This window comes from Crinia signifera, chromosome 1 (assembly GCF_055691185.1).
Source record: "Crinia signifera chromosome 1, ASM5569118v1, whole genome shotgun sequence".
In the NCBI taxonomy this organism is placed as follows: domain Eukaryota; kingdom Metazoa; phylum Chordata; class Amphibia; order Anura; family Myobatrachidae; genus Crinia; species Crinia signifera.
The window spans coordinates 5,021,732-5,037,104 of record NC_139217.1 but is presented as its reverse complement, the minus strand read 5'-3'; the positions used below and the strand labels follow the sequence as shown (position 1 = coordinate 5,037,104).

At 47.6% G+C, this 15,373-nt stretch overlaps 1 protein-coding gene across 4 annotated transcripts in view; it reads left to right on the top strand.

Annotated features, from left to right (window-relative positions):
* The first annotated feature begins 8,080 nt into the window (after positions 1-8,080).
* Positions 8,081-15,373, top strand: part of LOC146059253 (RING finger protein 145-like) — a 66,549-nt gene continuing 59,256 nt past the window's right edge. For 2 of the 4 annotated variants that reach the window (XM_083171617.1, XM_083171392.1), the window contains exons 1-3: positions 8,081-8,179; positions 12,100-13,874; positions 14,473-14,581. In XM_083171617.1, coding sequence (XP_083027743.1) covers positions 13,709-13,874; positions 14,473-14,581 — 275 coding nt within the window. In that variant the 5' untranslated portion in view covers positions 8,081-8,179; positions 12,100-13,708. Of the gene's footprint in view, positions 8,186-11,995; positions 13,875-14,472; positions 14,582-15,373 lie in introns of those variants that run through there. The other 2 variants (XM_083171533.1, XM_083171452.1) reach the window with 2 other exon arrangements.

Genomic DNA, 15,373 nt, shown 5'->3' with positions numbered 1-15,373 from the left:
CTCACCTCACTGACTGTACCCCTATGTAATATCACCATCTCTATATGTACCTCTGTGATATCCCCTTCTCCGACTGTACCCACAAGTAATCTCACCTCACTGACTGTACCCCTATGTAATATCACCATCTCTATATGTACCTCTGTTATATCCCCTTCTCCGACTGTACCCACAAGTAATCTCACCTCACTGACTGTACCCCTTTGTAATATCAACATCTCTATATGTACCTCTGTGATATCCCCTTCTCAGAATGAACCCACAAGTAATCTCACCTCACTGACTGTACCCCTATGTAATATCACCATCTCTATATGTACCTCTGTGATATCCCCTTCTCCGACTGTACCCACAAGTAATCTCATCTCACTGACTGTACCCCTATGTAATATCACCATCTCTATATGTACCTCTGTGATATCCCCTTCTCCGACTGTACCCACAAGTAATCTCACCTCACTGACTGTACCCCTATGTAATATCACCATCTCTATATGTACCTCTGTGATATCCCCTTCTCCGACTGTACCCACAAGTAATCTCACCTCTCTGACTGTACCCCTATGTAATATCACCATCTCTATATGTACCTCTGTGATATCCCCTTCTCAGAATGAACCCACAAGTAATCTCACCTCACTGACTGTACCCCTATGGTAATATCACCATCTCTATCTGTACATATATGTTATATCCCCTTCTCAGAATGAACCCACAAGTAATCTCACCTCACTGACTGTACCCCTATGTAATATCACCATCTCTATCTGTACCTTTGTGATATCCCCTTCTCTGACTGTACCCACAAGTAATCTCACCTCACTGACTGTACCCCTATGTAATATCACCATCTCTATATGTACCTCTGTGATATCCCCTTCTCTGACTGTACACACAAGTAATCTCACCTCACTGACTGTACCCCTATGTAATATCACCATCTCTATCTGTACCTCCATGTGATATCCCCTTCTCCGACTGTACCCACAAGTAATCTCACCTCACTGACTGTACCCCTATGTAATATCACCATCTCTATATGTACCTATGTGATATCCCCTTCTCCGACTGTACCCACAAGTAATCTCACCTCTCTGACTGTACCCCTATGTAATATCACCATCTCTATATGTACCTCTGTGATATCCCCTTCTCAGAATGAACCCACAAGTAATCTCACCTCACTGACTGTACCCCTATGGTAATATCACCATCTCTATCTGTACATATATGTTATATTCCCTTCTCAGAATGTACCCACAAGTAATCTCACCTCTCTGACTGTACCCCTATGTAATATCACCATCTCTATCTGTACCTCTGTGATATCCCCTTCTCAGAATGAACCCACAAGTAATCTCACCTCACTGACTGTACCCCTATGTAATATCACCATCTCTATATGTACCTCTGTGATATCCCCTTCTCCGACTGTACCCACAAGTAATCTCACCTCACTGACTGTACCCCTATGTAATATCACCATCTCTATATGTACCTCTGTGATATCCCCTTCTCCGACTGTACCCACAAGTAATCTCACCTCACTGACTGTACCCCTATGTAATATCACCATCTCTATATGTACCTCTGTGATATCCCCTTCTCTGACTGTACCCACAAGTAATCTCACCTCACTGACTGTACCCCTATGTAATATCACCATCTCTATATGTTCCTCTGTGATATCCCCTTCTCTGACTTTACCCACAAGTAATCTCACCTCACTGACTGTACCCCTATGTAATATCACCATCTCTATATGTTCCTCTGTGATATCCCCTTCTCTGACTGTACCCACAAGTAATCTCACCTCTCTGACTGTACCCCTATGTAATATCACCATCTCTATCTGTGCCTCTGTGATATCCCCTTCTCTGACTGTACCCACAAGTAATCTCACCTCTCTGACTGTACCCCTATGTAATATCACCATCTCTATATGTACCTCTGTGATATCCCCTTCTCTGACTGTACCCACAAGTAATCTCACCTCACTGACTGTACCCATATGTAATATCACCATCTCTATATGTACCTCTTTGATATCCCCTTCTCCGACTGTACCCACAAGTAATCTCACCTCACTGACTGTACCCCTATGTAATATCACCATCTCTATCTGTACCTCTGTGATATCCCCTTCTCCGACTGTACCCACAAGTAATCTCACCTCTCTGACTGTACCCCTATGTAATATCACCATCTCTATCTGTAACTCTGTGATATCCCCTTCTCTGACTGTACCCACAAGTAATCTCACCTCACTGACTGTACCCCTATGTAATATCACCATCTCTATATGTACCTCTGTGATATCCCCTTCTCCGACTGTACCCACAAGTAATCTCACCTCACTGACTGTACCCCTATGTAATATTACCATCTCTATATGTACCTCTGTGATATCCCCTTCTCCGACTGTACCCACAAGTAATCTCACCTCACTGACTGTACCCCTATGTAATATCACCATCTCTATATGTACCTCTGTGATATCCCCTTCTCCGACTGTACCCACAAGTAATCTCACCTCTCTGACTGTACCCCTATTTAATATCACCATCTCTATATGTACCTCTGTGATATCCCCTTCTCCGACTGTACCCACAAGTAATCTCACCTCTCTGACTGTACCCCTATGTAATATCACCATCTCTATATGTACCTCTGTGATATCCCCTTCTCAGAATGTACCCACAAGTAATCTCACCTCACTGACTGTACCCCTATGTAATATCACCATCTCTATCTGTACCTCTGTGATATCCCCTTCTCTGACTGTACCCACAAGTAATCTCATCTCACTGACTGTACCCCTATGTAATATCACCATCTCTATATGTACCTCTGTGATATCACCTTCTCCGACTGTACCCACAAGTAATCTCACCTCTCTGACTGTACCCCTATGTAATATCACCATCTCTATCTGTAACTCTGTGATATCCCCTTCTCTGACTGTACCCACAAGTAATCTCACCTCACTGACTGTACCCCTATGTAATATCACCATCTCTATATGTACCTCTGTGATATCCCCTTCTCCGACTGTACCCACAAGTAATCTCACCTCACTGACTGTACCCCTATGTAATATTACCATCTCTATATGTACCTCTGTGATATCCCCTTCTCCGACTGTACCCACAAGTAATCTCACCTCACTGACTGTACCCCTATGTAATATCACCATCTCTATATGTACCTCTGTGATATCCCCTTCTCCGACTGTACCCACAAGTAATCTCACCTCTCTGACTGTACCCCTATTTAATATCACCATCTCTATATGTACCTCTGTGATATCCCCTTCTCCGACTGTACCCACAAGTAATCTCACCTCTCTGACTGTACCCCTATGTAATATCACCATCTCTATATGTACCTCTGTGATATCCCCTTCTCAGAATGTACCCACAAGTAATCTCACCTCACTGACTGTACCCCTATGTAATATCACCATCTCTATCTGTACCTCTGTGATATCCCCTTCTCTGACTGTACCCACAAGTAATCTCATCTCACTGACTGTACCCCTATGTAATATCACCATCTCTATATGTACCTCTGTGATATCCCCTTCTCCGACTGTACCCACAAGTAATCTCACCTCACTGACTGTACCCCTATGTAATATCACCATCTCTATATGTACCTCTGTGATATCCCCTTCTCCGACTGTACCCACAAGTAATCTCACCTCTCTGACTGTACCCCTATGTAATATCACCTTCTCTATATGTACCTCTGTGATATCCCCTTCTCAGAATGTACCCACAAGTAATCTCACCTCACTGACTGTACCCCTGTGTAATATCACCATCTCTATCTGTACCTCTGTGATATCCCCTTCTCAGAATGTACCCACAAGTAATCTCACCTCACTGACTGTACCCCTGTGTAATATCACCATCTCTATCTGTACCTCTGTGATATCCCCTTCTCTGACTGGGTTGGGATCATTTGGTCTACAGCATGATGGCCGACAGTCATTAGGTCGACATGGGGTCGACATGGGAAAAGGTCGAAAGGTCATTCGTTTGAGAGGTCGTTAGTTCGACAATGTCTAGGTCGACATGGGGTTTTTCATTGTTTTTTTACCTGAATGTCAACACAGTCAACATGGACACAGTCGGGCACACTCTTTTCTTCTCCCACCACGCCCTAGTGGATGGTAGGGAATGAAATACACCCTGGCTAAAAAAGACAGTGAAAAACCCCATGTCGATTTTTTGACTGTCGACCTAGACACTGTTGAACTAACGAACTGTCGAACTAATGACCTTTCCCCATGTCGACCTAATGACTGTCGACCATCATGCTGTAGACCAAATGACCGCATCCCCTCTGGCTGTACCCACAGGTAATCTCACCTCTCTGACTGTACCCCTGTGTCAAAACAACTTGTACAGAATAGTTGCCTACCCTTCCACATACCGCAGGAGGCTCCAGTTTCATTCTTACATCTCCTGCTGCCCTTCATTGTAGTCCTACTCTCCCGGATTCTTCAGATTCTGCCAGGGGTGCCACTAAGGTTTCCCTGCAAGGATGGTGATTTAAGGAGCCACAGATAGAAGAAAAGAGTGAATGTACGTCCCTTAGTGGGGGTATTGTTCCTCTTCTCCAATATACCCATCTACAATGACCAGTGTGGGTGATAGAATAATAGGAGAAAGTAGAGTGAATGTACGTCCCTTAGTGGGGGTATCGTTCCTCTTCTCCAATATACCCATCTCCAATGACCAGTGTGGGTGATAGAATAATAGGAGAAAGTAGAGTGAATGTACGTCCCTTAGTAGGGGTATCGTTCCTCTTCTCCAATATACCCATCTCCAATGACCAGTGTGGGTGATAGAATAATAGGAGAAAGTAGAGTGAATGTACGTCCCTTAGAAGGGGTATCGTTCTTCTTCTCCAATATACCCATCTCCAATGACCAGTGTGGGTGATAGAATAATAGGAGAAAGTAGAGTGAATGTACGTCCCTTAGAAGGGGTATCGTTCTTCTTCTCCAATATACCCATCTCCAATGACCAGTGTGGGTGATAGAATAATAGGAGAAAGTAGAGTGAATGTACGTCCCTTAGTAGGGGTATCGTTCTTCTTCTCCAATATACCCATCTCCAATGACCAGTGTGGGTGATAGAATAATAGGAGAAAGTAGAGTGAATGTACGTTCCTTAGTGGGGGTATCGTTCCTCTTTTCCAATATACTTATCTACAATGACCAGTGTGGGTGATAGAATAATAGGAGAAAGTAGAGTGAATGTACGTCCCTTAGTAGGGGTATCGTTCCTCTTCTCCAATATACCCATCTACAATGACCAGTGTGGGTGATAGAATAATAGGAGAAAGTAGAGTGAATGTACGTCCCTTAGTAGGGGTATCGTTCCTCTTCTCCAATATACCCATCTACAATGACCAGTGTGGGTGATAGAATAATAGGAGAAAGAAGAGTGAATGTACGTCCCTTAGTAGGGGTATCGTTCCTCTTCTCCAATATACCCATCTCCAATGACCAGTGTGGGTGATAGAATAATAGGAGGAGAAAGTAGAGTGAATGTACGTCCCTTAGTGGGGGTATCGTTCCTCGTCTCCAATATACCCATCTCCAATGACCAGTGTGGGTGATAGAATAATAGGAGGAGAAAGTAGAGTGAATGTACGTCCCTTAGTGGGGGTATCATTCCTCTTTTCCAATATACCCATCTCCAATGACCAGTGTGGGTGATAGAATAATAGGAGAAAGTAGAGTGAATGTACGTCCCTTAGTGGGGGTATCGTTCCTCTTCTCCAATATACCCATCTCCAATGACCAGTGTGGGTGATAGAATAATAGGAGAAAGTAGAGTGAATGTACGTCCCTTAGTAGGGGTATCGTTCCTCTTCTCCAATATACCCATCTCCAATGACCAGTGTGGGTGATAGAATAATAGGAGAAAGTAGAGGGAATGTACGTCCCTTAGTGGGGGTATCGTTCCTCTTCTCCAATATACCCATCTCCAATGACCAGTGTGGGTGATAGAATAATAGGAGAAAGTAGAGTGAATGTACGTCCCTTAGTGGGGGTATCGTTCCTCTTCTCCAATTTGCTTGTCTCAGACATCCTATATGTGTCAGTCTTCTTACGGATACCGGCGGTTCCTTATGACATATTCACAGCGGAATTCATATAGAGAAAGTGCATATAGCTGCATATTATATTTAGCTGTTAATTGTGATGCCGCGGGGCCACACATCAGGATCATATATGGTGTCCAGAATAATTTGGCTAATACTTTAATGGGATGGAAAGCAGAACATACTGGGCCAGATGTATTAAACCTGGCAAAGAGATAAACTAGAGATAAAGTAAAATGAGAAAACACAACAGCCAATCAGCTTCCAACTGTCATATTTCACTTTATCGCTAGTTTATCTCTTCGCTTAATACATCTGCCCCACTGTACCATAAGTATAGGTAGTGCCTACAAGATGCGAAGCAGAGGCGGAACTACCATTGGTGAAGCAGGTGCAGCCAGGGCAGGCGACAAGGGTGGTCAAAGGGGACACCTGCACCGGCCCTCAAGCTTGTGAGGGGCCACAAGGTTCTGAGGAGCTCAGGGACTGTAAACATAGCTGTGGCAGTGCAGTGCCTAGCAATGGTTTATAAAGGCACCCCCCTGGTTTTTTATTCGGACCCTCCTCCGGTATTAGTGAACATTAATTATGTTTCTTTTGTAATAATAAAAAAACACATTCAATATGCAATATACCCAGGGCTATTTTTCAGCAGGCTCCAGCAGGAACTTAGGCCCTTATTCTAGTTCACTCTTTCTGACAAAATATTTCTTAGATGGACAAAACCATGTGCACTGCAGGTGAGGCAGGTGTAAAACCCCACCCAAATCTAATTATCTCTGCACAAGTAACACCTGCCTCACCTGCAGAGCACATGGTTTTGTCCATCTAAGAAATATTTTGTCAGAAAGAGTGAACTAGAATAAGGGCCTCAATTCCTGCTGGAGCCTGCTGAAAAATAGACCTGAGCATACAAAACAAATGTTGGTACTTATGAGTTATCTGGGCGCCCGATTTTTTGATTGTATGCCTTAAGTTAAGGCATACAATCAGATGCGATGCGATATCGCATCGCATCGCATGCGACCATCGGATGCGATGACCCGATTTTTCCATAGGAATCAATGTTAAAATGGACAGAGTCCATTTTAACATGGAATTCAATGGGAAAAAGGGGTCCTCTTCATACCCCTACTATCCAAGTGGGCATGGAGTTGGATATAAACCTGTGGCGAGCGTAGCGAGCCACCGAGCCCGAAGCGTGGCGAGCGAAGCGAGCCCCGCGAGGGGACGGTATTCTATGTCCGCTCGCCACGCTTCGGGCTCGGTGGCTCGCTACGCTCGCCACAGGTTTATATCCAACTCCATGCCCACTTGGATAGTAGGGGTATGAAAAGGACCCCTTTTTCCCATTGAATTCCATGTTAAAATGGACTCTGTCCATTTTAACATTGATTCCTATGGAAAAATCGGGTCATCGCATCGCATCGCATCCGATGGTCGCATGCGATGCGATGCGATGTGCCCGATCCGACCCGATTTAGAAATCGGGCGCCCGGATAACTCATAAGTACCCAAATGTTTTTCTCAAGGGGGCGGGGTTAGGGGGGCCAGCCGAAGTATCAGTGTACCAGGCCCCAAGATTTCTGTTTCCGGCCCTGTGTGCCACGCAAAGGGGCCTAAGGGCCCCACTGCTGCCCCTGGCACCCACTGTTTTTACCAACAAATATATTGCTGCAAGCAGGAAACCCCACATTGTTTGCAAGCTGCAATGTTAGTATCAAAACTATTACTATTACAGCTGTACCCAAATGTTATGATACTTACACAACTGTACCCCGTTATACCACAGCTTCACCCTGTCCCCCATTATCACCTCTTCCAGCTGCACCCCTTATACCAGTCGCTGTATATCCTCAGCATGCCATGAGGCTCATATATAACGTGCGATCTGACACCAGGCCGCCAGGTGGCGCTGTATCCATAGAGAGCACTAAATGGTCACAGACTGCATGTGCAGCTTTATGTCCGGACTGTCACTCTGCCCTCACACAAGATGGCGGATACAGCGTCAAGTACCTGTCTCAGCCGTCTGCGGGGTCGCCGCTGACACCAGGTCACTGTGAGGAGGGGTAGACATGGAGCTGTATACTGGGGGGGACTTATACACTGAGGAATGGGGAGCTGTATACTGGGGGGGACTTATACACTGAGGAATGGGGGGCTGTATACTGGGGGGGACTTATACACTGAGGAATGGGGGCTGTATACTGGGGGGGACTTATACACTGAGGAATGGGGGCTGTATACTGGGGGGGACTTATACACTGAGGAATGGGGAGCTGTATACTGGGGGGGACTTATACACTGAGGAATGGGGAGCTGTATACTGGGGGGACTTATACACTGAGGAATGGGGGTCTGTATACTGGGGGGACTTATACACTGAGGAATGGGGGCTGTATACTGGGGGTGACTTATACACTGAGGAATGGGGGCTGTATACTGGGGGGGACTTATACACTGAGGAATGTGGGCTGTATACTGGGGGGGGACTTATACACTGAGGAATGGGGGGCTGTATACTGGGGGGGGACTTATACACTGAGGAATGGGGGCTGTATACTGGGGGGGGACTTATACACTGAGGAATGGGGGGCTGTATACTGGGGGGGACTTATACACTGAGGAATGGGGGCTGTATACTGGGGGGGACTTATACACTGAGGAATGGGGGCTGTATACTGGGGGGGACTTATACACTGAGGAATGGGGGCTGTATACTGGGGGGGACTTATACACTGAGGAATGTGGGCTGTATACTGGGGGGGGACTTATACACTGAGGAATGGGGGGCTGTATACTGGGGGGGGGACTTATACACTGAGGAATGGGGAGCTGTATACTGGGGGGGACTTATACACTGAGGAATGGGGGGCTGTATACTGGGGGGACTTATACACTGAGGAATGGGGGGCTGTATACTCGGGGGGACTTATACACTGAGGAATGGGGAGCTGTATACTCGGGGGGACTTATACACTGAGGAATGGGGGGCTGTATACTGGGGGTGACTTATACACTGAGGAATGGGGGGCTGTATACTGGGGGTGACTTATACACTGAGGAATGGGGGCTGTATACTGGGGGTGACTTATACACTGAGGAATGGGGGGCTGTATACTGGGGGGGACTTATACACTGAGGAATGGGGAGCTGTATACGGGGGGGACTTATACACTGAGGAATCGGGGCTGTATACTGGGGGGACTTATACACTGAGGAATGGGGGCTGTATACTGGGGGGACTTATACACTGAGGAATGGGGGCTGTATACTGGGGGGGACTTATACACTGAGGAATGGGGGCTGTATACTGTGGGGACTTATACACTGAGGAATGTGGGCTGTATACTGTGGGGACATTTACACTGAGGAATGGGGAGCTGTATACTGGGGGGGACTTTTACACTGAGGAATGGGGAGCTGTATACTGGGGGGACTTATACACTGAGGAATGGGGGCTGTATACTGGGGGGGACTTATACACTGAGGAATGGGGGGCTGTATACTGGGGGGGACTTATACACTGAGGAATGGGGGCTGTATACTGGGGGAACTTATACACTGAGGAATGGGGGCTGTATACTGGGGGACTTATACACTGAGGAATGTGGGCTGTATACTGGGGGGACTTATACACTGAGGAATGGGGGGCTGTATACTGGGGGACTTATACACTGAGGAATGGGGGCTGTATACTGGGGGGGGGACTTATACACTGAGGAATGGGGGCTGTATACTGGGGGTGACTTATACACTGAGGAATGGGGGCTGTATACGGGGGGGGACTTATACACTGAGGAATGGGGGCTGTATACGGGGGGGGACTTATACACTGAGGAATGGGGGGCTGTATACTGGGGGGGACTTATACACTGAGGAATGGGGGGTTGTATACTGGGGGTGACTTATACACTGAGGAATGGGGGGCTGTATACTGGGGGGGACTTATACACTGAGGAATGGGGGGCTGTATACTGGGGGGACTTATACACTGAGGAATGGGGGGCTGTATACTGGGGGGACTTATACACTGAGGAATGGGGGGCTGTATACTGGGGGGGACTTATACACTGAGGAATGGGGGGCTGTATACTGGGGGGGGGGACTTATACACTGAGGAATGGGGGCTGTTTACTGGGGGGGACTTATACACTGAGGAATGGGGGGCTGTATCCTTGGGGTGGACTTATGCACTGAGGAATGGGGGGCTGTATACTGGGGGGGACTTATACACTGAGGAATGGGGGGCTGTATACTTGGGGTGGACTTATGCACTGAGGAATGGGGGGCTGTATACTTGGGGTGGACTTATGCACTGAGGAATGGGGGGCTGTATACTGGGGGGGGACTTATACACTGAGGAATGGGGGCTGTATACTGGGGGGACTTATGCACTGAGGAATGGGGGCTGTATACTGGGGGGGGACTTATGCACTGAGGAATGGGGGCTGTATACTGGGGGGGGGGACTTATGCACTGAGGAATGGGGGCTGTATACTGGGGGGACTTATGCACTGAGGAATGGGGGCTGTATACTGGGGGGGACGACTTATACACTGAGGAATGGGGGGCAGTATACTGGGGGGGGACTTATACACTGAGGAATGGGGGGCAGTATACTGGGGGGGACTTATACACTGAGGAATGGGGGCTGTATACTGGGGGGGGACTTATACACTGAGGAATGGGGGCTGTATACTGGGGGGGGACTTATACAATGAGGAATGGGGGGCTGTATACTGGGGGGGACTTATACAATGAGGAATGGGGGGCTGTATACTGGGGGGGACTTATACACTGAGGAATGGGGGCTGTATACTGGGGGGGACTTATACACTGAGGAATGGGGGGCTGTATACTGGGGGGGACTTATACACTGAGGAATGGGGAGCTGTATACTGGGGGGGACTTATGCACTGAGGAATGGGGGGTTGTATACTGGGGGGACTTATACACTGAGGAATGGGGGCTGTATACTTGGGGTGGACTTATGCACTGAGGAATGGGGGGCTGTATACTGGGGGGGGACTTATGCACTGAGGAATGGGGGGCTGTATACTGGGGGGGGACTTATACACTGAGGAATGGGGAGCTGTATACTGGGGGGGGACTTATACACTGAGGAATGGGGAGCTGTATACTGGGGGGGACTTATGCACTGAGGAATGGGGGCTGTATACTTGGGGTGGACTTATGCACTGAGGAATGGGGGGCTGTATACTGGGGGGGGACTTATGCACTGAGGAATGGGGGGCTGTATACTGGGGGGGGACTTATACACTGAGGAATGGGGAGCTGTATACTGGGGGGGACTTATACACTGAGGAATGGGGGCTGTATACTGGGGGGGACTTATGCACTGAGGAATGGGGGCTGTATACTGGGGGGGACTTATACACTGAGGAATGGGGGCTGTATACTGGGGGGACTTATACACTGAGGAATGGGGGCTGTATACTGGGGGGGGACTTATACACTGAGGAATGGGGAGCTGTATACTGGGGGGACTTATACACTGAGGAATGGGGGCTGTATACTTGGGGTGGACTTATGCACTGAGGAATGGGGAGCTGTATACTGGGGGGACTTATACACTGAGGAATGGGGGCTGTATACTGGGGGTGACTTATACACTGAGGAATGGGGGCTGTATACTGGGGGTGACTTATACACTGAGGAATGGGGGCTGTATACTGGGGGGACTTATACACTGAGGAATGGGGGCTGTATACTGGGGGGGGGACTTATACACTGAGGAATGGGGGGCTGTATACTGGGGGGACTTATGCACTGAGGAATGGGGGCTGGATACTGGGGGGGGGACTTATACACTGAGGAATGGGGAGCTGTATACTGGGGGGGGACTTATACACTGAGGAATGGGGGGCTGTAGCATATGACATGTGACATCTGTAGGGGCTGTGTACCAGGTATGTATATGACGTGTGGTTTCTCTGTCCCCTGGCGCAGGTGCATTAGCGGAGTCTCTCCAGCTGAGGCGGCTATTACAGTACATGGAGCGCCACCATTGCTGGCACCTGGCAGTGTTATACTCTTGGATCTTCTTGGCTGGAGGTTCCTGCCTTCAGGCGCAGTCTGTACTGTGGGAGTGGGGATGACCTGTGACCCCGCATCTGTCAGTCGGCTGTACTAATATATATATAGTGGAACCGCATAGTCTGGTGTATACACTGACATAGTACAGCACAGTATGCTATATAGATTGTCATAATCCAGTACAGTATAGTGTATATAATGATAATATAGTACAGTGTATAGCAATACAGTACGTGTATTGACTGACCGTACAGCATATAGTAACACAGGACAGTATATACACTTACAGTACAGCAGGACGGTGTATAGACTGACAGCACAGTACAGAATATAGTAGCACAGGACAGTATATACACTTACAGTACAGCATCTAGTTACACAGCATAAGACAGTATATAGTCTGACAGTACAACATATAGTGACATAGCACAGGACAGTGTATAGATGTACAGTACAGCAGGACAGTGAATAGACTGACAGTACAGCCGGATGGTGTATAGACTGACAGTACAACATATAGTGACACAGCACAGGACGGTGTATACACTGACAGTGTAGTATATACACTTACAGTACAGTACAGCAGGTGTATAGACTGACCGCACAGTACAGAATATAGTATCACTGGACAGTATATAAACTTACAGTACAGTACAGCATCTAGTTACACAGCATAAGACAGTATATAGTCTGACAGTACAGTATAGCCGGACGGTGTATAGACTGACAGTACAACATATAGTGACACAGCACAGGACGGTGTATACACTGACAGTGTAGTATATACACTTACAGTACAGTACAGCAGGTGTATAGACTGACCGCACAGTACAGAATATAGTATCACTGGACAGTATATAAACTTACAGTACAGTACAGCATCTAGTTACACAGCATAAGACAGTATATAGACTGACAGTACAACATATAGTGACACAGCACAGGACGGTGTATAGATGTACAGTACAGCAGGACATTGTATAGACTGACAGTACAGTACAGCATATAGTGAGACAGCACAGGTCATTGTATACACTGATCGTACAGTACATCAGGGCGGTGTGACAGTACAGTACAGCCGGATGGTGTATACACTGACAGTGTAGTATATACACTTACAGTACAGTACAGCAGGTGTTTAGACTGACCAGCATAAGACAGTATATAGACTGACAGTACAACATATAGTGACACAGCACAGGACGGTGTATAGATGTACAGTACAGCAGGACATTGTATAGACTGACAGTACAACATATAGTGACACAGCACAGGACAGTGTATAGATGTACAGTACAGCAGGACATTGTATAGACTGACAGTACAACATATAGTGACACAGCACAGGACGGTGTATAGATGTACAGTACAGCAGGACATTGTATAGACTGACAGTACAGTACAGCATATAGTGAGACAGCACAGGTCATTGTATACACTGACCATACAGTACATCAGGGCGGTGTGACAGTACAGTACTGTTAATAGTGACACATTTCAGTATAGTGACTACATTGGAGCCATGTCCAGACTGGAACCAGCGGCTAATGTCATCCTGCGAGTTCCAGGTATCGTTCTGTTGGATCTGCTGTACCGCTGGGACATCCAGGAAGTGGCCGAGTCCCTGCATCCCTCCTACCTCACCACTGTCTTCAGGGCAAAATACCTGCAGTGTGTCTACTACCTGGGTAAGATCGGAGGCGTTGCTGTACAAGCCTGTAGTGTGCATGGTACAGTTACTGACCCACATTTCCCAGAATCCTTTGCCAGGCAGCAGGTATGGTATGTTAAAGACATGCAGCAATTGTGACGCCATCACTAAGGATGGTTGTAGGGCGATGCCAGTACTTGGGGTGGTGGTAGCAGGGTGGACCCCTCCCCCCCCCCCCCCCCCCCCCCTCTGGGTCCTCCCTTGTGGCCCCCATTTCTGGGTCCTTCCTTGTGGCCCCCCTCTCTGTCTCCTCCCATGTGGCCCCCTTCTTTATTTCCCTTAATCTTCCACACATTCCCTGGTGATCCCCAGCCCATACCAAACCCTTGATGATTTCTACCCCTCTTCTAATTACCCCCTCCTCTGTACCTCCATTCTCCTTGAGTGGGTGGTGTACATCGCCTCCCCCCCTCCACCTGCCCACCCATAGACCCACTTCAGTCTGGCCTTCGGTCCCTTCACCCCACCCACATATTGGGATGCCTGCAAACCAACAACCTGCGGGGGGAGCTGAGAACAGGGTAAATAATGATGGAATCGGAAAATGCTGGTGATGTCCCTCCTTGTTCCCCCAGCTCACCTGGCCTGTGCTGTCCTGCTCCTACTACCTCTGTGGTGCCTGGTCAACCTCTACCTGTATCTTCTCACAGCGCTGCTTCTGTACGTGGCCCACCAGACGGTCAGGTGAGTGACCCACGTTACATATGACGTATGTACAGCGTTATACCTGACCACCGCTGTGTCGCTGAGGGGGCCTTCAGTCCAGCCGTTAGCCAATCAGCAGACAGAGGTGCTGTTAATCAGGCAGTGAGAATGAATCGCTACCCCACCACTCCCCTCATAAATAGCCCGTGGTGCATAGAGGGTACAGTGTTGTCACACGGGGCGGCCTGCTGGGGGCGCTGTGCTATTCGTGTGTCCATAAAAGGAGACATTGGGGCAGATGTATTAAGCCTTAACAAGAGATAAATGCAAGGGTGATAAGGAGAGATAAACGTCCAGCCAATCACCTCCTTACTGAGTTTTTTGCAAACACAGGCTGTAACATGGCAGTTAGCAGGTGATTGGCTGGACGTTTATCTCTCCTTATCACACTTGCATTTATCTCTTGTTAATCCTTAATACATCTGCCACATTGTGCGCAAATATTGCACCATTCTGCCAAGCACATGACCCATAAGGTGCCCACACACTAGAACGATTTTTGGGCCGATTGGCCGATTTTCGATAAATCGGCCGATATTTACCGATAATCGGTCGAAAATCGGCCGATGCTCGCTCCCGTGGATCTTTTGCTAAATCTTCTGATCTTACGTGCTGCACAAAAGATCAGAAGATTTAACAAAAGATCCATAGGAACGCACACGGGATCTTAAGAAAAATCTTTGGTAAAGATGTGCGCTCGCCTGAAATCTTTTGTCCAGATCGGACAAAAGATTTGAAGGCTAATTTATGCGCACATCTTATGATCGCAGA